The sequence below is a fragment of the Narcine bancroftii genome, chromosome 4 (genome assembly GCF_036971445.1).
Source record: "Narcine bancroftii isolate sNarBan1 chromosome 4, sNarBan1.hap1, whole genome shotgun sequence".
NCBI classification, from domain to species: Eukaryota; Metazoa; Chordata; class Chondrichthyes; order Torpediniformes; family Narcinidae; genus Narcine; species Narcine bancroftii.
In genome coordinates this window covers 190,802,970-190,828,725 of record NC_091472.1, presented here as the reverse complement: position 1 = coordinate 190,828,725, position 25,756 = coordinate 190,802,970, and the positions used below count along the sequence as shown (strand labels likewise).

Below are 25,756 nucleotides of genomic sequence, written 5' to 3'. Positions count from 1 at the left end.
TGATGATAGATCGAAAGCAACAGAGGTGGGATTTTGGAGCTTCTGAGAAATTATAATGCTTTGCATTCTTGCATTGTTCTCTTAATTTAGCAAGTGCACATGTCATGGTAAAAGACAAAGAGTGAGAGAGAGCTAAGGTCAAAATCTTAAAAGTAGAATCAGCTCTGACGCATAATGTTTCTTTAACCTTGAGTACACACGAATACACATTCAAACACACCATACCAGGGATAACAGCTTGAAACCAAATAGTTTCAAAAATGGTAGGGGTGGTGTTCTGTTGAAAGATTACTACATAATGCCCAAAGTAGGAATACATTTATTTTTATACTTAACGAAGAGTATAAAATGTCAGAGGATACATTGTCTAAGGTATTGTGTTCCTTCTGAAAGCGACATCACACAGACTGTAGTAATGGTAAGCATCTGTGTTCATGCCACATTATGTTATATTAGCAACAGTGAAAAATATCAGCTGAGAAGGAGTTAAGGCAAACAACAGCTTTTGATGATTCTAATATTGCATTTGCTTTGGTTCTACAGGTTTTCGTTTTGTAATTTAGTAGCAAGATTTATTATGAGGTTAACTAATTTGTGATATTTAATATTTGAGACATGGCAAGATGTTAATAGTTATGGGAAAATTTCCAAAGGTAAATGATAAAGTGATTTAACTTTCTCATTGCTTCTGGAATAGGAAAGTTAAAGGCAGCCAAGATCCAAATTTGATTCCTACTCTACACTGCCTTTGTCTCTTCCAGGTCCGTCAGTCAGGACAGTTGGCAATAGCATGCTGAAGTTTTCAAAAAGAAAACTTACCCTGGTTCATTGATTTTAAGTGCCCTTTGCTGCCTGGAGGTGTGGACAGTTGATAGACTTGGTCTCAGCTGTTGATATTCACGGGTCAAGCATCAGACATCTTGATTATCAATAAGCAATCAACCCTCCCACAAATTGAAGGGAGAAATATTAAGATCAAAAGAAAATAAGTGAGATTACATGCTGTTTTTAAATAGGATTTTGCAGGAGGCTTTATATGATTCAACATTGTTAACAATCAAACCTACCAATGTTCGCCATGGTTGGCGCAATGCCTTTACAGCTCCAGCGATTGGGACCGGGGTTCGAATCCTGCACTGTCTGTAAGGAGTTTGTACGTTCTCCCCGTGTCTGCGTGGGTTTTCCCTGGGGGCTCCGGTTTCCTCCCACCGTTCAAAACATACCGGGTCTGCAGGTTAATTGGGTATAAATTGGGCGGCATGGACTAATGGGCCAAAATGGCCTGTTAACGTGCTGTAGGGCTAAATTTAAAATTAAATTTAAAAGAAGATCCTATTAAAGAAGTGATAAAACATGTAAGGCTGTGGACTTTGCAATAAAATATGTCTTGACTTGCAGAAGACCAGAACAGTACAAGGCGACTTCTGCTTTCTGTACATTCTCAGATAGAGTGCAGAACTTATTTCTCTGTGCATCAGTAAGGAGAAAGTATAGAAAGAGTAAAACCTCGGGTCATCCAAGGCTTACTCATAGCTCAATTCTGAGTAAGATATATGAGAATTCAAGTCCTGAGCACATAATACAGCACATTAAGGACAACTGCCCTGTTAGGTGGACAAGATATTAAAGTAAATTCCCATCTGACTGGCTCAGGTAGTCTTTATAATTCTGAAGGCACTTTTCAAAGAGCAGGTTAATCTTCTTCTGACCTAACCAACTTTAATCCAGCAACTCTTAGCATCCAAAACAGCTTATCTGGTGACTTCTTTGTTTTATCTTTGTGGAGTGTTGCTGTGTGCACAGCAACTTGGGACATTGAGCACAGAAAATTCTACATTCGCAACAAAACATTCAAACACCATTTCTTGTGGTCAAATAAAGCCTCCGACTTCTGTGAGATGTATAATAATGGGGCATTGAGTTTTCTGTTTTCCTTCATAAGAAAATAACTGCCTCATATATTCAGCTGAAATTATCTATGGATCTAAAAAGTGCTATCCCGTTTCTGAAGAGCAAGATATTTCTGTTCTGTAAGATTTCTGCCTTGTGGACGTCATTGCGCTAAGGATTTGTACCCATCTGTTGCAGAATCCAAAGATATTTTTAGAAACACAGCAACTGTTTGCTCTCTTATGCATTCTTTAGGAGCTGGGACAATATCGTTCATCATCTTTTTGACAATAAACATCTGGGAAAGGAAAAGAGAAGCAAGAATAATTCATGCACATAATGTAATAGCTCATAAGCAGGGGCTAATGATGTCACAGCCTGGAGTGTGGAAGGAGGTAGCAAACTGGAACTCAGGCTAATATTGGAGTCACACAGGGAGTCACGACTATTGTGCAACTCTCAGAAGAAGATGAAGATTATATCCATTCCCTGGAAATTTAATGGACATTTATATCAGTCTTAAAATAAATCTCTGGGACAGATGTTGTTAGGAGTTTCAGTACCTCTGTATACCAGTACCTCCACTGGGGTGGGCCTTACAGCCACAATGAAGATATCCTCTCAATCTCTTCTGAATCCCTGACCACTGAAGGAGGGGGTGGTGGAAGAGGTGGAGGGGAAGTTAGAGAAAAAAGTAGGTAAAATATGAGCAGGAATAGGTAAAGTCAAATACCAGCACTCTGCCTGTGAATTCCCAGTTGCCGGCCATTTCAATCCCCTCTCAGCATTCCCACACAAACTATTCCTGCCCTTGGCCTCATCCAATGCAAAGGCAAGGTTAAATGTAAACTCAAGGAACAACACATCATTCTCTATCTGATCTGCCTTAAACTCAATGGTATGAACATTGACTTTCCCTATTTAGGTAACCCAGACTCCACCAGGTTCCACTGTTTCTTCCTCTCCTTCACCGACTCCTGCTCTTAGTTTTCTCTGCAACTCCCCATCTACCTCCCCCCCAATTCCTGTGGTCTCTCCCTCTACCTGTCTGTCTGCCTTCTGTCCAACACCCTTAGCTGCTCCTTTTTCTTTCCCACTTGATATCACCACTTTCACCTTTAATCGTGATCGCTATTTAAAAAGAGAGCATTGGTTAGATAGGACAGATGAGCCTCATCGCCAATGAGTTTCTTATTTCCGGCAATAAGAAACAAACTGGAAATTCCAAGTGTTGGATTTTCTTTTCAGAATTGGTCCTGCTTTTGGATTTTAAAATGTCAGAAGTAGAGCATCTATTTTTTTCCAAAGTCAGGCATGCCATTGTATGAATGTGAATAGGAGGGACAGCATCTTTCCTTCTCACTAATATAGCTCTTCTAGCCAAAAGGAGAGCAAAGGCAACTACTTTGTAAGTTTATGGGGTCCTTTTCTTGATTACGTTCATAATTTATAAGATTATTTAGATCCCATTTTGTGGTTTTCCCTTTTGCACGTGTTTAACCAACAACTTCACAAGGGAGGGGTTAGATTATTAGCATAATTTTTGCATGTTTGTGTCTTTTTTTTGTCTTTTTCAATGTATCCTAAGTTATTTATAGCCATATGTTTTAGGTATCTACTTTGTTGGATACTTATTATTATTACCTATGTCTGATGTACTTTTTAAACTCAATAAAAATATTGAAAAAGAAAGGATTTGAAGATTTCCAGAGAGAATAAGAAAATAAAAGAGTTCAGCAAAGACTGATACAGTGTCATAGTGATTTTCAAGGCTACTATTTCACTTCTTGAACAAGATATACATGAATGATAGCATCTGCAGGTTCCCAGATTTAGAAATCACGGATGAAGCTATTTTGAATAATGGGATAGAAGACACTATTTCAATTTCAACTTACAGCACGGTAACAGGCCCTTCCAGTTAATGAGTCTGTGCTCCCCAAATATCCCACCCATGTGACCAATTAAACAATAACCCTCTACAATTTTGGAAGGGTGGGAGGAAACCAGAGCACCCAGAGGAAACCCACACAGATCACAGGGAGAACGTATTAAACTCCTCACAGACAGCACAGGATTCGATCCGGGGTCACGGCCATCGTAAGGTCATTGCGCTAATTTGCTGCATTGACTGTACTGCCCTAGCCAAGAGGACAATAAGGACCTGCCTCTGACTGAAGCCACAGTGAGATTTGGGGATGTTTAGTTTCATGACAGCACCCAGCGAGGAGGTAGCCATATAATATTACCCCTCAGAATGCTGATTAAGACGGCACTTCCTTTTTCAGCCACCCAAGAAGGCAAAGAAGAAGACAGAGGGAGCAAATTCCAACGTGTTCTCAATGTTTGATCAGTCGCAGATTCAGGAATTCAAGGAGGTAGGTTTGTTAAGTTTATATTCAGGGAAAGGCTCTCTCAAAGAGGAGCAGCTGTTGCAGAGAATTCAATTCAGTCATATTCAAAGCTTATAGGAATGGGGGAAATGAAAGGTCATTGACCCGGTGTCAACCCCTCCCTCTTCCCCCCCCCCCCCCCCCACAGGTGCAGCCTGACCTTCCAACTACATCCACCATTCTCATGGGTTATTTCAAATTTCTACCACTCTCAGCAATTTGCTTTTAGTTTTACATCAGCCTTGATATCCCCAAAGCTAGTTAAAAATGGCCATTGATTCCACACTAAAATAGTTCTGAGACCACCACCGCAGACCCATGTCTGATCCTTAGTCTGTGTAATGAGCAGCGGATGTTCGCTGGGGAGAATAAAGATGTGACAATTAGGCTTTTTTTTGTCATCATATCTTAAGAGGAGACCTTACTTTGAGCATTATACAGTAAATCCTGGTTAAAAAGAACAAGTGTAAATGACAACGAACAAAATCTTCCACCTCTATTTAACAAGTCTCAGGGCCTTTTACAAGTAATGAACAAGATCTGATCCCAAACTGCAAAAGGGAAATTAGGGAGATGACTAAATGCATGGCCAAAGAGGACTGTAAGAAATGCCTTAAATGGAGTGAAGTAGAGTGAAAGTGAGCTGAGGCAAGGCTACTAAAAACACAGAAATGCTGGAGGAACTCAGCAGGCCAAGTAGCATTCAGAAGATATATTTTCAGGCCTGAGCCCGTCCTCAAGCTATGAATAAAAAGCAGACAGGCAACTATATTAAAAGCCTGGTAAAAAGGGAAGAATGAGAGGGAAAGGAGTACAGTCCAACTGGCAAAAGGCATCAATTGGATATGATAAGAGGACAAGAGAGAGAGAGGAGAGGTGAGAATTGATTGGGGAGGGGTGTTGTTTTTGGCTCTGTGAAAGGAGAGCTAGGGGAAAGAGAGAGATAGAGAAAAAGAGACATAGGGAAAGATGAGCGTGGGGGGGGGGAAGAAGTCAATGTTAATGCCATCTGGTTGGAGGGGGCCCAGACGGAATATGAGGTGTTCCTCCAATTTGCAGGTGGTCTCAGTCTGGAAGTGCTTGAGACCGTGGACAGACATATTGGCATGGGAATGGGGCAGGGAATTGAAATGGGTGGCCACTGAGAGATCCACACCATCGTGGTGGACAGAGCCAAGGTTCTCAATGAAGCGACTCCCAGTTGACGTCCAGTCTCTCTGATGTAGAGGAGACCATAAGAGGAGCACAGGATGCAGAAGGTGACCCCTGCAGATTCACAAATGTGGTGTTACTTCACTTGGAAGGCCTGCTTGGGGACGTGAATGGTCCTGAGGAGGTGTGGGCACAAGTGAAGTATCTCCTGTGGTCTAAGGGGTAGGTGCCAAGGGGATGGTTGGTGGAAAGCAAAGGGTGAACGAGGGAGTCATGGAGGGAGTGATCCCTGAGGAAAGTGGTGAGAGAGGGAGAAGGGAAGATGTGTCTGGTGGTGGCAGAAATAGCAGACGATTATATGTTGGATGCGGAGGCTATTGGGGTGGTGTGTAAGGAGAAGGTGAATCCTGTCCTTGTTGCACATGGGGGCAGAGGGGGCCAGGGCAGATGTGTGGGTAAAGGAGGATATGCAGGTTACGGCCGGTTGGTGATGGTAGAAGGCAAGCCACGTTGTTTGAAGTAGGAGAACAAGGACATCTCTGATGATCTGGCATGGAAGACCTCATCCTCGGAACAAGGCTATATATGAGTTGTAGGGCTGGAAGATATCACAGAAGTATGTGGGAAGATGTATCTCAGAAAGGAAACAGTAGTGTAAATTCTTGCTTGAGCAATGTCAATACGTATGCAAAATGGTGATGGATGAAGAGAGGTTACATCTGATTTTAGATTTTCAGATTTATTTTCAGAGTACATACATGACAGCACATACAACCCTGAGATTCCTTTTTCCTGTGGGAGCGGCTGAATTACCACTAATTGGTAATTAGTGCAAAAAATAAACTGTACACAGCGTAAACATGTAAACAAGTAAAGAACCGGAAACAAACTGACTGTGCAATACAGAGAGAGCAAAACAAAAATTGATAAAGGGCACAAGGTCCTTAAATGCGTCTATGATTGAGTTTGTCGTTGGAGTCTGATGGTGGAGGGGTAGCCAGCTATTCCTGAATCTGGTAGTGCGAACCTTGGGGCACCTATACCTCTTTCCTGATGGCAAAAGTGAGAACAGATCGTGTGCTGGGGGTGGAGTGGAGTGGTGTGGATCCTTGATGATTATCGCTGCTCTCCAATGGCAGCGTTCCCTGTAGATGTACTCAACAGTTAGGAGGGTTTTGTCTGTGATGTCTTGGCCTATGTCCACTACCTTTTGGAGGGTTTTACACTCAGGGGTATTGGTATTCCCATACTAGACCGTGATGCAGCTGGTCAGCACACTTTCCACCACACCTCTGTAGAAATTTACCAGTGTTTCCAATGTCAAACCCAACCTCTGTAAACTCCTGAGGAAGTAGAGGCGCTGATGAGCTTTCTTCATGATGCCAATAGTGTGTTAGTTCCAGGAAAGATCCCAAGAACTTAAATTTGTTCACCCTCACCACCTCTGACCGCCTCCCCCTCCCCCCCCCACCCCCCCAATGATTACTGGATTGTACATCTCTTTCTTTTCCTATTAGCTCCTTAGTTTTGATGACATTGAGTGCGAGTTTGTTGTTGGTGCACCATTCAGCCAAGTTTTCAATCTCCATCCTGTATACTGACTCATCCCCTTCCTTTATACAACCCACTACCGTGGTATCGTCGGCAGATTTGTAGATGGTGTTAATAATGTTTTTTTAGACAGTAATATTGGGAAAATCTGTGGAAATTTTAACATAAATTAACAGAATTACTCACCTTGTGGTCGTTTACACTGCACCCCTCACGTCCCTGTGCACGTTAGTCCCAGTGCTTTTACGTGGAGCAATGTGGCCTGAGTCATCAGCTGGACGTCAAATTCATGAGGTGAGTTTTGCGGTGTGATTTGGACTGCAGGCTTCCCCCGAAAGGTAGTAGGGGGTCCTGCAGGATAAATCGTGATGCAGGAATTGACTCAAAGTTCCTGCACTTTCCTTTTTAAACTGCCCACGCAACGGCATATTTAGTCGATGGTGCCGTTACATGCCTGCATGATTGCTGTACCAAGCCTCACAGTCGTAGGTGTCATGTTACAGCAGTAGAGTCTTGAGGACTTGTCAAGAGCATGCCAGGATGTTTGAGAAAAATTGGCCAGGATTCTATTGCAATAATCAGAACTGCAGATAAATTATCTGTTTCCTTCAGCACTCCTGCTATTCCCATTCATGTTGTTCCTCACACAATGGGGGGATTGCATTTGGAGAACTGTGCTCCTTTGCACTTTGGTCCCCAGTGCTATGATGCTCTTGACTAGCCTTTGAACAAGACACTGCTTGAGACCATGACACTGAATTAAGTGTTAAAGATTAACACCTGCAGAAAACAAGGAGTGCACCTTCTACGGCTCGATCAGACAAGAAATGATGTATGGTGCAGGGCAGTGATGCACCATATTAAACGTGTCGCTGCTGAACCTGAACCATTAGTTAAAATCAAAGATACCAGTTTTTAATACTATATTGATTTTGCTTGATACCAGGCTTTCACAATAATGGATCAGAACAGGGATGGATTCATTGATAAAGAGGACCTTAGAGACACATTCGCTGCTCTGGGTAAGTCTTACGATTACAAATGAATTTATACTGCTGAGGTCAAGAGAATGTTATTAATGATTAGGAATCTATTCTACAGGCCGGCTAAATGTAAAAAACGAAGAACTGGAAGAAATGATTAAAGAGTCTTCTGGGCCAATTAACTTTACAGTTTTTCTTACCATGTTTGGTGAAAAGCTCAAGGGTAAGTGAAATAAGTAATATTAATGAACTGTTCATCAAAAGAAATTGTCACAGATTATTCTAAACATTTTTACTAAACGATGGAAAGTAAGCAGGGTTGCGCTGAAGTAGATATTATCAGAAAATTGTAAACAAGGATTAAGATATAGGTCGATACCTTAAAAGCAAAGCTGGTTCCCCCATTCCACATAGAAATGATTTTAAAACAGGCACTTTTGATTATCTCATTAGAATGTCATCTAATAGGAAATAAAGGAACGCAAAATGTCATTACAGTAAAACTCCTGGTAGCCATAAGTCAAGCAACCAGCAAAAAAAACCTGAGGAAATATTAAATAAATAAATAAATAAATAGATAGATAGGAATAAGATAATAGGTAAAAATACATAAGTTTAAATTTATAAATGTCTGAAGTAACACATAACCCTTCAGTGAAGATGGGAGCAGATATCCAGTCAGCGGAGGCCTTGGTCGGGCTTTGCTTGTAGCAGCTGTTTGAATAAAGTTATGTGAAACAGCAATGGCGTCACCAGGATGAAGAGCTGGTTGATGCCACTCGCTGTTGGGGTGACTCTCTTAAAGTGTCTCCTTATCCCTACTTAGTAAGAGTCCGCCCAGTCAGAGGCTTGATCTGTAAACTTGTGGGGGGGAGGTAGTTAATTATCTATGATGTTATTGTTCGTCTTTTGGGTAGCTCCATGGAGGGGGAGGAACCTGCAGAAGTAGCAACGTTTTCAAAAAATGTGACTGAAAATAAAGTAAAATGATTTAAGGTTTATATATTCATGCAAGTGAAGTTTGTTCAGTGTAAGTACAGTAGAGAATTTTTGTCTTTTAAACTGTTTATTCTTGATGCAGGTGTATTAGTTATGCCACTTACCCAGCATCTACCAATCCCCATTAGGTGCCAGAAACCAGGGGTTTTACTGTAGTCCATAGAGTTAGGGAATAATTCAAAGAAGTGTGGACTATTTTACATATTGGAACAATAGTAGAAAAGGTACTGCCAATGAGCAGGCAAGCACATCACCTCTGAATTCATTGGCTTAGACTTTAAATTCCTCCACCCTACACAAGTGTTGAATTCCCTACATCAGGAAGAGTCCCAGCCATGTACCTTAGCTCACCCTGCTCTGTCTGCAAGAGCTGAAGGTCCCTCCCACCCTGAATTCATCTTCCTGACGAGTCCGAGTGGTGGGAGTGGCTGATCCATACCACAGTTCCCAGTCTGCATCCCACTGCTGGGTGATCGCTGATGTTGTCTGTTGAAGAAGGTGATTTATCATCTCCTTCAGTAGAGAAGAGCAGGAAGGTCTGACTTGAATACCTGTGACAGGATGAGGCAGGATTCACCGATGTTCTTAACATCTCCCCCAGATCAGTCACCAAAGCAGAGACGAAGAGAGTTTTGGATTAGCTAAAACCGTATTGACAATGGAAACAGCCTCAAGAGGCTCCAGCTTCTTATTAAGATAGGGCATAAGGAAAAATAAAGGAATTCCAGAGGAAGGTTTCAGGCCAGAAATATTGATAGTCTTTTACTTGCTAGATGCTGCGTGGTCTGCTGAATTTTTCCAGCAGGAGGCAAATAGAGATGGACAATAAATTCTGGCCTTGCCAGTGATGCCAATATCCCCGGAATAAAAGGTCAAGAATAATTTGACACATCCACTCCTTACACGGAAGGTAATGGCTATCCTAGCCAATACAGATTAAGTCGGGCTGGAACTCTTAAAAATAGTTCGTAAGATGCAAAAGGAACACTAATATTGACTCAGCCCAAATCAAAGAAACAAGCCCGATCTGGGAATATTCACCATTATGGATTTTACAGTAAGATGTTACTTGTGCCTTTCCTGGCTTTTTTGAGAGATGGTGCAGGACAGTTTAAAGAAACTCAGAAATGGATAGATATTTTTCATTATGAATCATTTAATTCAATTCTGCTGCCTTATTGTGTTGGTCAAAGCTTAAAAAAATGTTTGCTTGCATAATTTCTTAGGCACAGATCCAGAGGAGTCAATCTTAAATGCGTTCAAAGTATTTGATCCTGAAGGCAAGGGTGTTTTAAGAAAAGATTAGTAAGTGCATATTTCACCATTTATGGCTCTGTGCCTTGATATCTAAACACTTTTAAAGCTCCTGAACGGTTTGCTTTAATCTGAACAATTTCTACCCAGCATTCAGGAAATGCTGATGACCCAGGCTGAACGATTTAACAAGGAAGAGGTAAGTCCTTACAACCTTTGAATTAACTTGAAGAAAAATTGGAGGTCCTTCCCAAGGGATAAGATTTGACTTTTCCTGAACATATAAGCAAGTAAATTCTTGAGCAGAGACTGGCCATTTTCAGATCGCGCCTCTTCAGGAGGTTTTGCTTTCTCTTGCTCCACAATCAACTCTCATTGATCATGTGAAAAGAGCAGGTCTGTAGGTCTCTGTAATCTCCCAAGTGGTGCCTCTACATCACCCTAATTCCAAGTACGAGTGATCTAAGGTAACCATTAGTAGACTGGTTACTTCAGCTCTGCCCACTCGTGGAAATTGCCACTTTTATTCCCTAGCTCAGAGGTCATTTGTCTAGAGATAAATAGGTGACCAATTTATAGAAATAAGGCTTGTTATTTCAAATTAGGGTGGTTGACTGATCATCTCACGCATAGTCATTGAGGTACAAGTGGTAGCACATTAATCATGTCCTAAATACTCTCCTCCCAATTAGTCAGTTTTCCCTGCCTGGAGCTGGTTCCCTTTGGGGAGATGCCAGGGGCTATACAAGTGCAGAACATACTCTCTCTCCCCTTCAGTAAAAGGATATGCCTGAATGAAGGACTTCAAAAAGAATTAATGCATAAAAGGATGTAATGCAGTTTTGTCGCGTAAATCATTTCTCGCAGAAGCTTTGGAAGATTTTGCAGGCGCGATCTGCACACGTCAATCACAGTAAATGTGGTGTACTTTTTCAGATTGATCAGATGTTTGCAGCCTTTCCTCCAGACATATCTGGTAACCTGGATTACAAGAACCTTGTCCACATCATCACCCACGGAGAAGAGAAAGACCAGGAGTGAATAAATCTTCTTTGCCTCTTGTCATGTCCTTTTGCACCTTCCTTGCTCACTTTCCTCTTTGAATAAACAGCTACTTTGTTATACTTCATGCCTTTTTATATCTTTTGAAACCACTGATGCACCATCAATGACCACAAAAGACTGAGGTTGTGAAACTGATGGGGTTTTATTGACTGCAGACTGGAGGAGCAACCAACCGCGTCGCAGGAAGAGTGGGGACCATGCAAAGAGGTCATTGATAGGATCAGTTTCAGGAGATGTGCCCAGCCAGCAGTAGCAAATCGCAGTATAACAGTGGTTTACCACATTCACCCCTCCTTTTTAAGAAGAGTTCTGCAGGGTGAGAGAAAAAAAACCGAAGCAAATATATACACATATACACATTTTATAGGTCAAGTTTGTCAGGGGGTCACCTCTGCCGCAGCAAATGGTTGGGGCACCACTGTGGCGCCCTGGGCATCTTGCGTGATTGGTCTGTCATCTCCAGATACAGTTCGCCAGGGGAAGAAACAGGTGAAGGAAGGAGGGAGGGTGGTGCTGGTGCATCATGGGTGACAACAGTTGGTTGGAGTGTGGAGTGTGGTTGACAGCAGATTCAGGGACCCCGAAGATGGCAATGGAGGGGGGGGGGGGGAGGGGGAGTGTCTTTTGATGGTCAATTGCGGTCAGAGGGATGACCAATGGTGTCAGATTCCGGTTGGGGACTGTGCCCTCACGCCCTTCGAGGAAAGCTGTATAGGCATTCTGGGGATTTGTGTGGAGGAGGTGGACTCTCTCGATCAGTGGGTCAGTCTTAGATTGCCTGGCGTACTTCCAAAGCAGGACTGGTCCTGGGGAGGTCAGCCATGCAGGCAGCGTAGTCCCTGATGTAGACTTCCTAGGGAAGGCAAACATACATTCATGAGGTGTGTTGTTAGCGACTGTACATGAAAGCAACCACATAGAGTGGAGTGCATCTGGGAGGACCTCCGGCCAGTGGAAGACAGGGTGGCCCCGTGACCTCAGTGCCAGGAGGATGGTTTTCCAGACCATGGCATTCTCCGTTTCCACTTACCCATTCCCTCTGGGATTGTAGCTGGTGGTCCTACTCGTGGCGATGCCCTTGGCCAGCAGGAACTACCATAGCTCGTTGCTCATGAATGAAGTCCCCCAGTCGCTGTGGATGAAGCAAGGGGTACCCAAAGAATGTGAAGACATTGCGGAGGGCCTTGATGACTGTACCCATGGTCATGTTTGGGCAGGGGATGGCGAAGGGGAAGCGAGAATACTCATCGACAATGGTGAGGAACTATACATTCTGATTCGAGGAAAGGAGAGGCCCTTTGAAGTCGATGCTCAGGTGCACGAAGAGGCGAGTTGCTTTGATCATGTGTGCCTTGTCTGGGCGGTAGAAGTACGGTTTGCAGTTTTTGGTCATTGTTCTGATTTCCTCAATGGAGTACTGTAGGTTCCGTGCTTTAAATGAAACGGAAGAACCTAGTCCCTCCAGGGTGGCAGAGTTTGTTGTGGGGGGTCTGCAATCTGTCCATTTAGATACTGGCACAAGTCCCACAGTAGAGGGTGTCTGGGGGCTTGTTACGTTTGCCAGGCCAGTACAAGATATTGTAGTTATAGGTGGACAGTTCAATTCTCCACCTGAGGATTTTATCGTTCTTGATTTTGCCCCTCTGCTTGTAAATAAACATGAAGGCCTACCCCCAGTCTGTGAGGTGGTACCTCCAGTGTTGCACCACCTCCATGATGACCTGGGCCTCCTTTTCAACTGAGGAGTGGTGGATTTCAGGGCCTTGGAGGGTGCATGAGAAGAAGGCGACGGGTCTGCCTACTTGGTTAAGTGTAGCAGCTGGGGCAAAGTTGGATGCATCACTCTCCACCTGGAACGGCATGGACTCATCTGCAACATGCATTGCTGCCTTGGCGATGTTGTCTTTGATATAGCCAAAGGCTGCAAGGGCCTCTGCAGACAGGGGAAAAGAAGTGGGGTTCATCAATGGGCAAGCTTGTCCGCATAGTTGGGGACCCATTGAGCATAGTACAAGAAGATGCCCAGACATCTCTTGAGGGCTTTGAGGGTGTGGGGGAGGAGCAGCTCCAGTAGGGGGCTCATATGGTTGGGATCAGGGGCAATTACACCATTTTTGACCACGCAGCCAAGAATAGCTAGTAGGATTGAGCGGAATACACATTTCTCCCTGTTATAAGTAAGGTTCAGGAGCTTTGCAGCCTAGAGGAATTTTCGAAGGTTGGCATCATGGTCCTGTAGGTTGTGGCCACAGATGGTCACATTGTCAAGATATGGAAAAGTGGCCTGCAGTTTATAGTGGTCCATCTCCAGCTGGAAAAATAGACCTCATTGGAAATGCTGAACGGGACCAAAAGGAAGTGGTAGAGATGGCCATCCATCTCGAATGCAGAATAATGATGGTCCTCCGGGCGGATTGGGAGCTGGTGAAATGCTAGATTCAGGTTGATTGTGGAAAATACCTGATATTGCACAATCTGGTTGACCATTTCAGATATGCAGGGAGGGGGTACACATTGAGCAGTGTGCACCAGTTGATGGCCTGGCTATAGTCCATGACCATTCTGTTCTTCACCCCGTTCTTTACTACAACCATCTGGGCCCTCCAGGGACTATTTCTGGCCTCGATGATGCCCTCGTCCAACAAACACTGAACCTCTGACTTGATGAATGCTCTGTCTGTGGTGCAGTATCACCTGCTCCTGGTGGCCACTGGGTTGCAGTTGGGGGTGAGGTTCACAAACAGCAGGGAACCTGAGGGTCAAGAGCCCTCAGGTCGTGTGCAGAGGACTGTCTAGGAACTGTTCGTTGGAAATGGTGGGGGGTTAAATGGGGCCCATCGAATTCCAGTGTAACGCTCTTAAGTTGTAACTGGAAGTCCAGTCCCAGCAGCAAGGGGGTGCAGAGCTGCGGCATGACAAGGAGCCTGAGGTGTTTGTAAGCTGTGCCTCCCACAAACAAAGTCACCATGCAGGATACATATGGGATTTGGATGTGAGTGATATCTTATGGCTGACCATACTTTGAGGGATAAACATTTAGTGGTATTGGAGTAAATAAAACTTTCCAAACAAACAGATCATTACATGCCCATTTACCTGGACGTCCATCGTGGGCCTGGCGAATTTGTGTGGTCCCTCTTGGTTCAGGGTGATGGAGGCCAGTATGGACTCACTGTCCAAGTCCGATGAGGGCCCGAGTTCCCAAGATGGCTGCTTTCGCTGATCTCCCTCAGTGCTGCAGGACTGAAAATGGCGGTCCCTATGATTCGTATCTGGCGTCATTGATCTGCAGAGGGGATGCCACCAATCGCCCTGCCCGGGATGGTGGCTATCTGCACATTGCAGGCGGGTTAGACTGGCAGTCTTTTGTATAATGTCCCCTTTTCCCACATCTAGCGGATACCACATTCTTGCCAGGGCAGCGTTTCCTCGGGTGCTTGCTCTGCCCTCAGAAGAGGCATTTGGGGCGATTACCTGCCATGGCGGCTGTGGTCAGGTCGCTTGAGGAATGCAATGATGCCTGTGACCAATTGCTCACAGCACAAGATGGCCTCCTGACCCAAGATAGTGGTGCCCATGGGGACCAAGAGGTGGCCAAGTAGTCATCTGAGCTTTAGAGGGCCTTCTCCAGTGCCTCTGTTAATTCAACCGCCCCTTGGAAAATAATTCATTTTCAAGATTCAGAAAATCTAAAGTTGCAGGAGGCCAAGCGAGTGTGTGCAGTTAGACGAGCCGAATCACCACCTGAGCCGGTTGGTGCAAGATGGCGCAGGCCCCCTCCCTTCTCAGGAGAAGCCTGCATTTGGTGACACGCATTGCCTTGGAGATGTCGCCATTTCCTGATCGCCTGCCGCTGGTCAGGCAGCAACTCCGCAATGCGCTTGACTCCCTTAAACCAGTATGCCCCCAGGCCGAAAAAGTGGGTCGTCCCCTCAAAAGCAGTGTGAGATATTCAAATAAAATCAGTTACTGGCTCACCTTCGTCCTGTGCAGACGCACTTCATTTCAGTGGCACAGCCGCTACAAAGTTTTTAACCTGGTTAACAGGTGAAATGGAATGTGCACACTTTCTCTTTTAACAATCAAGTAACGGAGGTAGAAATCAGACTTGGCTATCCTTTCAGTAAAATACTCAAAGCCAAAAATAATCCTGATGTCACCACTACTTGCACTGCCATATCTATTCCATCAGCCTTGTTCGACTTTTATAGAAATTTTGTGACAAAAAGTTGTCTAGTGTGTAAGAAAACACCTTCCCTTCAAATCGATGAGCATTTGACATTCTCTTGTCACTTTTGTCTATACCTTGTGCAGCGAACTCCATTAAAACCAGACACTCAATGACATGGCAAAATTGGAAGGGAAAATGAAGAAAGCTCATCCTTGGAGTGCAAGGAAACAGGAGAGAGCGCGGATGCTGGAAGAATGGAACAACACACAAATAGCTGGAGGATCTCAGCAGGTCAGGCAGCATCCATTTCTTCCCACTCCCACCTGCCTTTAACTATCACTTGCTCCATCCACAGCCCCCACCCTTTGATCCGGGTGTCTGCCCATTTCTTGATATTCTTGATCAGCGGTTTCGGCCTGAAACATTAGTCCCTTTCAACCCTCCAAAACGGCGAGTAAGCTAGGTGGGTTGCAGTACCCAGCAGGCCTTTCAAATGGACCATGGTTCATCTGGATCTCTTGGATCTAAGGCAGGGGTCTAACATCCAGCTCTGACGTCCCGAGTGACGTAGGGCAGTGAAACCGGAGCAGGAATACGCGCTCAATAAGATCACGGGAAAATCTCCCGCAATGGGCTTCAGACTGTTTAACAGGAGGACAAACTCACAGACCAGCTTATTCCCCAAACAATAGCGGATAACAGCTATTTACATAACATTACATTGTATTAGGCATGAAAGTAACCTGGAGACTTTCAAAATTCACCTCAAGAAAATTAACCATCAAATTCACGGACAGAAAAATCATCGACCATTAAATTCACCGACAATATACATTTTTAAGTTATTGTGAACTGTCCTTTAATAAAGTTTTAAATTAGGAGTCCTTAGGCCGTTGTCCTCGCTGGTTCTCCCCCCTCGTGTGTCCGGAGGAGTTCGCCGGACCCGCTCCCCTCCTCTCGCCAGTTTCCAGCCGATTTTGTGCCGCGATCCTGATCACCAACGATCCCCCCTCCCCCTACTCTCTGCATTCGTTGGGGGTGGGGGTCAGAGGTGGAAGGGGAAAGTAAGCCTGTAGGAGGAGCACCCAGTCAGCTTCTTCCTCCTGCTTCCACCTCCAACACCCCCCCCCCTCCTGCTGCTTCCCCCTCCAACACCCCCTCCTCCTGCTGCTGCTTCACCCCACCCCACCCCACCCCACCCCACCCCAACCAACCAACCCACCGAAATCTTGTTGGGAGTGAGGGCGGATCTCTCAGCGCGGGAGTTGGTTGACCAGACGCAGACTGTCAGCGATCCACATCCCGCATGTAATTTTGAACGAATTTTTCAAGTCACCTGACCAGGGCGTCAAAACTTTTTTTTAAAAAAAAGAGTGAGAGCTTCGAATAGGTCGTTTTAGTTTTCAAAGACTTTTTAAGTGCCCTGACCAGGGTGCAGAGAGGACCGGTGCCCGGGACAGGCTGCCCCTCCCTCTCCCACCAGCCGGCCTCTGCAGTCGGGGTGAGGGGGCGCCGGTCTGAAGACCCGGAGCTCCCGGTGCAGGCGGGAGCCGGCGCGTCTCTCAACTCCGGAGTGTGTGGAACCGATGGCAGGTGAATGTTTTAATGAATTTTGAAGTCGGCGAATTGGATCGTTCGCGATTTATTTCCTCACAGCCCTTCAGCTGATTGAAGGCAGAGGCACCCGCGGGGTTACATTTGGCGGAGCGGCCGGTGGAGCTGCCCGCGGGTGCCTCTGCCTTCAATCAGCTCAAGATGAGCCCAGACTGACGCCACTGATGGTACCTGGTAGAGCTGGTTGAGCATTCACACCGGCACAGAGTGATGAACCCGTTAACTCGGCCAGGCTTGCCCCCAGTAAGAGGCAGTGCCCGGTTGATTTTTACTCGCCCTGTCCGGTTGGGACCTTTCCCACCGCCAGGTTACCGGCTACGGACCTGTTAAATTGGCCGGTTCAACCCACTTTATTTGGCGATGTGAACAGGGCTATTGCCAACCTGTTGCCCCCTAATGGATGCTGCCTGGCACACCGAGTTCCGCCACTATTTTGTGTGCTACTTAGAGTGCATTGGAATGATTTTTCTTCCTCAGCATGTGTAGGCCTTGCAACTTTGTGGTTTATGGCAATGTTTTTAGGAGCTATCGAAGGGGTTTTATTAGGAGCAATAAAACCCCTTTGTGTAGGTGTGACCTAATGGCACAGTAAGAATCGGATTGCTGGGTGCTTCCTGAATCCATCTGGTCCTCCATCTGTATGAAGATACTTGCAGGCCACTGAACATGTACTGTGCATACAAGATCAAAGCCCGAAGTGTACCAGGCACAATCCTGGGGGTCTGTGCAGGACAGAATTTTGCCATTGTGGCCCTCTGTTCCCCCCCCCCCCCTCCACCATCACTGCCAGCTCTGGCGCCAGACAACTTCTACCCAGACAACTTATTTTCAAATTATACTTTGACAGTCGGGATCAGTTGGGAGAACTCATCCTGCTGTACAATCCAAATCCTAACTAATTCTGCCTTAACGGTGTCTACAATTCAATGGTTCTGGAAAGTTAAAATTACTGTCGTCTCCTTCCCTTGTCACCACCTTCAGCATTTCAAAGATGGCAGAGAGTCCAAATAGTGATTTCACTTAAACCTCCAAACACAGGTTCCCTTACACAGGATTAAAGTACAAGATTATTTTAATCTGACTAAACATATACAACCAGATGAAACTGTGTTTCTCCAGGCCACAGTGCGCACATGGATGCACACAATACAGAGCACATAATTATAAATATAGATAAAGATGTAATTTAAGATAAATATGCATAAATATTTTGGAATGTTACAAGATATTGTTCATTAATCTCATAATTATGAATTGGAGTCAAGCCACAACAAAAGATCATCTGATAGATGATTGTTCAATTTCTGTGTGGTAATGAGGCATATTCCAAGCCTTAAAATGCAAAGGGTGAGGTAACTCAGTGACCCTCTCAGGCTCCATGCTATTTTATGCCCAGCCACGTTTTTCACATAGATGTTTGGGAAGATTTTTTTAATATATGTGTGAAAGGGGGGGGGGGTCTCCCATGAATTTGTCCCCAGAAAACTGGCGCAGAGTGAATTTTTCCCATGAGCATCGGGTTATCAGGTTCCGAATGTTCTGCAGGTTCAATTTTGCAGTTGCAGCCACGAGATGTAAGAGAGCCCATTGCACTACAGGTAAAACACTGTGAAAACAACAGTAAAATGTAAACAGTGTTATCAACACTCAGGAAATTTGCAGAAAAGCCTTTTATTTTTAATCCTTGCATTTTTCTTCCCTGCTCCCAAACTCAATCCTTGGTTAATAAAGCAGCCCAGTCTACATCCCAGGTAATGTGGAAAGTCCTGATAAGTGGCTGGTGGTTTGTTAATATACTGTGCACAGTATAAGAATTGCCTGCAACGAATGAACTTGGTCCCGTTAAGACAGAGATGAGAAGAAATCTTTTTACCCAGAGAAGTGTGGATCTGTGGAATGCTTTGCCGCAGAGGGTGGTAGGGGAAGGTTCGTTGGATATGTTCAAAAGGGAGTTAGATAAAGCTCTTGTGGGCAGGGAAGTTAAGGGTTATGGGGATAAGGATGGAAATGGGTACGGATAGTGAATGATCAGCCATGATCTGAAAAATGGTGGTGATGGCTCAACAGGCCAATTGGCCCACTCCAGCACCTACTGTCTATTGTCAATAACACATGCACTTAGAATTAGAAGGGTGTTAAGTTAGGTTATAGTAATGTTAAAGTTTGATCCTGTTTTAATTTCTAAAGATAATTAAAAGCAACATTTGTTTAAGTAACCATTTGTTTTGGTGAATATCTATTGCTGCTGGGTTTTGGGGCCCTCTAGGATCATAACAATACAGCTGGGATTTATTTAGTGTCTGAGGTACAGCATACTTTTTATTGCCATTTCCAATGAAATTTCAGGAAAAAAAGTTATTTTATCACTCATGACTGTGCAGCCAAATTAAGCTCCATTGCAATCTTTAAATTTGCTGACGACACCACCGCTGTCAGCCAAATAACTGGAAGTGACGAGTCAGAATACAGAATGGAGATCGAGAACCTAGTATGATGGTGCCAGAACAACAATATTGCGCTCCACACCACCGTCCGCCCTTCCTCCCCTCCTCCTCCCCCCGTTCCCCCTTTTTCCCCTCCCCCCTTTTTCCCCTCCCCCCCTTTTTCCCCTCCCCCTTCTCCCCCTCCCCCTTCTCCCCTCCCCCTTCTCCCCCTCCCCCTTCTCCCCCTCCCCCTTCTCCCCCTCCCCCTTCTCCCCTCCCCTTCTCCCCCTCCCCTCTCCCCTCCCCCTTCTCCCCCTCCCCCTTCTCCCCCTCCCCCTTCTCCCCCTCCCCCTTCTCCCCCTCCCCCTTCTCCCCTCCCCCTTCTCCCCCTCCCCCTTCTCCCCTCCCCCTTCTCCCCCTCCCCCTTCTCCCCTCCCCTTCTCCCCCCTCCCCTTCTCCCCCTCCCCTTCTCCCCCTCCCCCTTCTCCCCCTCCCCCTTCTCCCTCCCCTTCTCCCCCTCCCCTTCTCCCCTCCCCTTCTCCCCCTCCCCCTTCTCCCCCTCCCCCTTCTCCCCCTCCCCCTTCTCCCCCTCCCCCTTCTCCCCCTCCCCTTCTCCCCCTCCCCTTCTCCCCCTCCCCCTTCTCCCCCTCCCCCTTCTCCCCTCCCCCTTCTCCCCCTCCCCTCCCCCTTCTCCCCTCCCCCTTCTCCCCCTCCCCCTTCTCCCCCTCCCCCTTCTCCCCCTCCCCTTCTCCCCCTCCCCCTTCTCCCCTCCCCCTTCTCCCCCTCCCCCTTCTCCCCCTCCCCTTCTCCCCCTCCCCCTTCTCCCCTCCCCTCTCCCCTCCCCTTCTCCCCCTCCCCCTTCTCCCCCTCCCCCTTCTCCCCCTCCCCCTTCTCCCCCTCCCCCTTCTCCCCCTCCCCCTTCTCCCCCTCCCCCTTCTCCCCCTCCCCTTCTCCCCCTCCCCCTTCTCCCCTCCCCCTTCTCCCCCTCCCCCTTCTCCCCCTCCCCCTTCTCCCCCTCCCCTTCTCCCCCTCCCCCTTCTCCCCCTCCCCCTTCTCCCCCTCCCCTTCTCCCCCTCCCCCTTCTCCCCCTCCCCCTTCTCCCCCTCCCCTTCTCCCCCTCCCCCTTCTCCCCCTCCCCCTTCTCCCCCTCCCCCTTCTCCCCCTCCCCCTTCTCCCCCTCCCCCTTCTCCCCTCCCCCTTCTCCCCCTCCCCCTTCTCCCCCTCCCCTTCTCCCCTCCCCCTTCTCCCCCTCCCCTTCTCCCCCTCCCCCTTCTCCCCCTCCCCCTTCTCCCCCTCCCCTTCTCCCCTCCCCCTTCTCCCCCTCCCCCTTCTCCCCCTCCCCCTTCTCCCCCTCCCCCTTCTCCCCCTCCCCTTCTCCCCCTCCCCCTTCTCCCCCTCCCCTTCTCCCCCTCCCCCTTCTCCCCCTCCCCCTTCTCCCCCTCCCCCTTCTCCCCTCCCCCTTCTCCCCCTCCCCCTTCTCCCCCTCCCCCTTCTCCCCCTCCCCCTTCTCCCCCTCCCCCTTCTCCCCCTCCCCCTTCTCCCCCTCCCCCTTCTCCCCTCCCCCTTCTCCCCCTCCCCCTTCTCCCCCTCCCCCTTCTCCCCCTCCCCCTTCTCCCCCTCCCCCTTCTCCCCCTCCCCCTTCTCCCCCTCCCCCTTCTCCCCCTCCCCCTTCTCCCCCTCCCCCTTCTCCCCCTCCCCCTTCTCCCCCTCCCCCTTCTCCCCCTCCCCCTTCTCCCCCTCCCCCTTCTCCCCCTCCCCCTTCTCCCCCTCCCCCTTCTCCCCCTCCCCCTTCTCCCCCTCCCCCTTCTCCCCCTCCCCCTTCTCCCCCCTCCCCCTTCTCCCCCTCCCCCTTCTCCCCCTCCCCCTTCTCCCCCTCCCCCTTCTCCCCCTCCCCCTTCTCCCCTCCCCTTCTCCCCCTCCCCCTTCTCCCCCTCCCCCTTCTCCCCTCCCCCTTCTCCCCCTCCCCCTTCTCCCCCTCCCCCTTCTCCCCCTCCCCCTTCTCCCCTCCCCCTTCTCCCCCTCCCCCTTCTCCCCCTCCCCCTTCTCCCCCTCCCCTTCTCCCCCTCCCCCTTCTCCCCCTCCCCCTTCTCCCCCTCCCCCTTCTCCCCCTCCCCCTTCTCCCCCTCCCCCTTCTCCCCCTCCCCCCTTCTCCCCTCCCCCTTCTCCCCCTCCCCCTTCTCCCCCTCCCCCTTCTCCCCCTCCCCCCTTCTCCCCCTCCCCCCTTCTCCCCCTCCCCCCTTCTCCCCCTCCCCCCTTCTCCCCCTCCCCCTTCTCCCCCTCCCCCCTTCTCCCCCTCCCCCCTTCTCCCCCTCCCCCCTTCTCCCCCTCCCCCCTTCTCCCCCTCCCCCCTTCTCCCCCTCCCCCCTTCTCCCCCTCCCCCCTTCTCCCCCTCCCCCCTTCTCCCCCTCCCCCCTTCTCCCCTCCCCCTTCTCCCCCTCCCCCCTTCTCCCCCTCCCCCCTTCTCCCCCTCCCCCCTTCTCCCCCTCCCCCCTTCTCCCCCTCCCCCCTTCTCCCCCTCCCCCCTTCTCCCCCTCCCCCCTTCTCCCCCTCCCCCCTTCTCCCCCTCCCCCCTTCTCCCCCTCCCCCCTTCTCCCCCTCCCCCCTTCTCCCCCTCCCCCCTTCTCCCCCTCCCCCCTTCTCCCCTCCCCCCTTCTCCCCCTCCCCCCTTCTCCCCCTCCCCCCTTCTCCCCCTCCCCCCTTCTCCCCCTCCCCCCTTCTCCCCCTCCCCCCTTCTCCCCCTCCCCCCTTCTCCCCCTCCCCCCTTCTCCCCCTCCCCCCTTCTCCCCCTCCCCCCTTCTCCCCCTCCCCCCTTCTCCCCCTCCCCCCTTCTCCCCCTCCCCCCTTCTCCCCCTCCCCCCTTCTCCCCCTCCCCCCTTCTCCCCCTCCCCCTTCTCCCCCTCCCCTTCTCCCCCTCCCCCCTTCTCCCCTCCCCCTTCTCCCCCTCCCCCTTCTCCCCCTCCCCTTCTCCCCCTCCCCCTTCTCCCCCTCCCCCTTCTCCCCCTCCCCCTTCTCCCCCTCCCCCTTCTCCCCCTCCCCCTTCTCCCCCTCCCCCTTCTCCCCCTTCTCCCCCTCCCCCTTCTCCCCCTCCCCCTTCTCCCCCTTCTCCCCCTATCCCTTCTCCCCCTATCCCCTTCTCCCCCTATCCCCTTCTCCCCCTATCCCCTTCTCCCCCTATCCCCTTCTCCCCCTCCCCCTTCTCCCCCTCCCCCTTCTCCCCCTCCCCCCTTCTCCCCCTCCCCCCTTCTCCCCCTCCCCCCTTCTCCCCCTCCCCCCTTCTCCCCCTCCCCCTTCTCCCCCTATCCCCTTCTCCCCCTATCCCCTTCTCCCCCTATCCCCTTCTCCCCCTATCCCCTTCTCCCCCTATCCCTTCTCCCCCTATCCCCTTCTCCCCTATCCCCTTCTCCCCCTATCCCCTTCTCCCCTATCCCCTTCTCCCCTATCCCCTTCTCCCCTATCCCTTCTCCCCTATCCCCTTCTCCCCTATCCCCCTTCTCCCCTATCCCCTTCTCCCCTATCCCCTTCTCCCCTATCCCCTTCTCCCCTATCCCCTTCTCCCCTATCCCCTTCTCCCCTATCCCCTTCTCCCCTATCCCCTTCTCCCCTATCCCCTTCTCCCCTATCCCCTTCTCCCCTATCCCCTTCTCCCCTATCCCCTTCTCCCCTATCCCCTTCTCCCCTATCCCCTTCTCCCCCTCCCCCCTTCTCCCCCTCCCCCCTTCTCCCCCTCCCCCTTCTCCCCCTCCCCCTTCTCCCCCTCCCCCTTCTCCCCCTCCCCCCTTCTCCCCCTCCCCCCTTCTCCCCCTCCCCCTTCTCCCCCTCCCCCCTTCTCCCCCTCCCCCCTTCTCCCCCTCCCCCCTTCTCCCCCTCCCCCCTTCTCCCCCTCCCCCTTCTCCCCCTCCCCCCTTCTCCCCCTCCCCCCTTCTCCCCCTCCCCCTTCTCCCCCTCCCCCCTTCTCCCCCTCCCCCCTTCTCCCCCTCCCCCCTTCTCCCCCTCCCCCCTTCTCCCCCTCCCCCCTTCTCCCCCTCCCCCCTTCTCCCCCTCCCCCCTTCTCCCCCTCCCCCCTTCTCCCCCTCCCCCCTTCTCCCCCTCCCCCCTTCTCCCCCTCCCCCCTTCTCCCCCTTCTCCCCCTCCCCCCTTCTCCCCCTCCCCCCTTCTCCCCCTCCCCCCTTCTCCCCCTCCCCCCTTCTCCCCCTCCCCCTTCTCCCCCTCCCCCCTTCTCCCCCTATCCCCTTCTCCCCCTATCCCCTTCTCCCCCTATCCCCTTCTCCCCTATCCCCTTCTCCCCCTATCCCCTTCTCCCCCTATCCCCTTCTCCCCTATCCCCTTCTCCCCCTCCCCCTTCTCCCCCTCCCCCCTTCTCCCCCTATCCCCTTCTCCCCTATCCCCTTCTCCCCTATCCCCTTCTCCCCCTATCCCCTTCTCCCCCTATCCCCTTCTCCCCCTATCCCCTTCTCCCCTATCCCTTCTCCCCTATCCCCTTCTCCCCCTATCCCCTTCTCCCCTATCCCCTTCTCCCCCTATCCCCTTCTCCCCCTATCCCCTTCTCCCCCTATCCCCTTCTCCCCCTATCCCCTTCTCCCCCTATCCCTTCTCCCCTATCCCCTTCTCCCCTATCCCCTTCTCCCCTATCCCCTTCTCCCCTATCCCCTTCTCCCCTATCCCCTTCTCCCCTATCCCCTTCTCCCCTATCCCCTTCTCCCCTATCCCCTTCTCCCCTATCCCCTTCTCCCTATCCCCTTCTCCCTATCCCCTTCTCCCCTATCCCCTTCTCCCTATCCCCTTCTCCCTATCCCCTTCTCCCTATCCCTTCTCCCGCTCCCCCCTTCTCCCGCTCCCCCCTTCTCCCGCTCCCCCCTTCTCCCGCTCCCCCCTTCTCCCGCTCCCCTCTATCCCCTTCTCCCCTATCCCCTTCTCCCCTATCCCCTTCTCCCTATCCCCTTCTCCCTATCCCCTTCTCCCTATCCCCTTCTCCCGCTCCCCCCTTCTCCCGCTCCCCCCTTCTCCCGCTCCCCCCTTCTCCCGCTCCCCCCTTCTCCCGCTCCCCCCTTCTCCGCTCCCCCCTTCTCCCGCTCCCCCCTTCTCCCGCTCCCCCCTTCTCCCCGCTCCCCCCCTTCCCTTCTCCCCGCTCCCCCCCTTCCCTTCTCCCCGCTCCCCCCCCTTCCCTTCGCCCCGCTCCCCCCCTTCCCTTCGCCCCGCTCCCCCCCTTCCCTTCGCCCCGCTCCCCCCCTTCCCTTCGCCCCGCTCCCCCCCTTCCCTTCGCCCCGCTCCCCCCTCTTCCCTTCGCCCCGCTCCCCCCTCTTCCCTTCGCCCCGCTCCCCCCCTCTTCCCTTCGCCCCGCTCCCCCCTCTTCCCTTCGCCCCGCTCCCCCCTCTTCCCTTCGCCCCGCTCCCCCCTCTTCCCTTCGCCCCGCTCCCCCCTCTTCCCTTCGCCCCGCTCCCCCCTCTTCCCTTCGCCCCGCTCCCCCCTCTTCCCTTCGCCCCGCTCCCCCCTCTTCCCTTCGCCCCGCTCCCCCCTCTTCCCTTCGCCCCGCTCCCCCCTCTTCCCTTCGCCCCGCTCCCCCCTCTTCCCTTCGCCCCGCTCCCCCCTCTTCCCTTCGCCCCGCTCCCCCCTCTTCCCTTCGCCCCGCTCCCCCCTCTTCCCTTCGCCCCGCTCCCCCCTCTTCCCTTCGCCCCGCTCCCCCCTCTTCCCTTCGCCCCGCTCCCCCCTCTTCCCTTCGCCCCGCTCCCCCCTCTTCCCTTCGCCCCGCTCCCCCCTCTTCCCTTCGCCCCGCTCCCCCCTCTTCCCTTCGCCCCGCTCCCCCCTCTTCCCTTCGCCCCGCTCCCCCCTCTTCCCTTCGCCCCGCTCCCCCCTCTTCCCTTCGCCCCGCTCCCCCTCTTCCCTTCGCCCCGCTCCCCCCTCTTCCCTTCGCCCCGCTCCCCCCTCTTCCCTTCGCCCCGCTCCCCCCTCTTCCCTTCGCCCCGCTCCCCCCTCTTCCCTTCGCCCCGCTCCCCCCTCTTCCCTTCGCCCCGCTCCCCCCTCTTCCCTTCGCCCCGCTCCCCCCTCTTCCCTTCGCCCCGCTCCCCCCTCTTCCCTTCGCCCCGCTCCCCCCTCTTCCCTTCGCCCCGCTCCCCCTCTTCCCTTCGCCCCGCTCCCCCCTCTTCCCTTCGCCCCGCTCCCCCCTCTTCCTTCGCCCCGCTCCCCCCTCTTCCCTTCGCCCCGCTCCCCCCTCTTCCCTTCGCCCCGCTCCCCCCTCTTCCCTTCGCCCCGCTCCCCCCTCTTCCC

The 25,756-nt window shown here is 51.0% G+C and overlaps 1 protein-coding gene and 1 long non-coding RNA gene across 2 annotated transcripts in view; both read left to right on the top strand.

Annotated features, from left to right (window-relative positions):
* Nucleotides 1-311: 311 nt before the first annotated feature.
* Nucleotides 312-11,346, top strand: LOC138761374 (myosin regulatory light chain 2, ventricular/cardiac muscle isoform). The gene is made up of 7 exons (XM_069933363.1): nucleotides 312-418; nucleotides 4,179-4,268; nucleotides 7,933-8,008; nucleotides 8,088-8,192; nucleotides 10,195-10,273; nucleotides 10,373-10,421; nucleotides 11,159-11,346. The coding sequence occupies exons 1-7, from the start codon at nucleotides 416-418 to the stop codon at nucleotides 11,261-11,263; spliced, it is 507 nt and encodes a 168-aa protein (XP_069789464.1). The 5' UTR covers nucleotides 312-415; the 3' UTR covers nucleotides 11,264-11,346.
* A 5,266-nt stretch (nucleotides 11,347-16,612) lies between these two features.
* LOC138761371 (uncharacterized) overlaps nucleotides 16,613-25,756 on the top strand; it is a 29,287-nt gene continuing 20,143 nt past the window's right edge. The window contains exon 1 of the long non-coding RNA XR_011356278.1: nucleotides 16,613-17,051. This is a non-coding gene — a long non-coding RNA (uncharacterized lncRNA). The remainder of the gene's footprint in view (nucleotides 17,052-25,756) is intronic.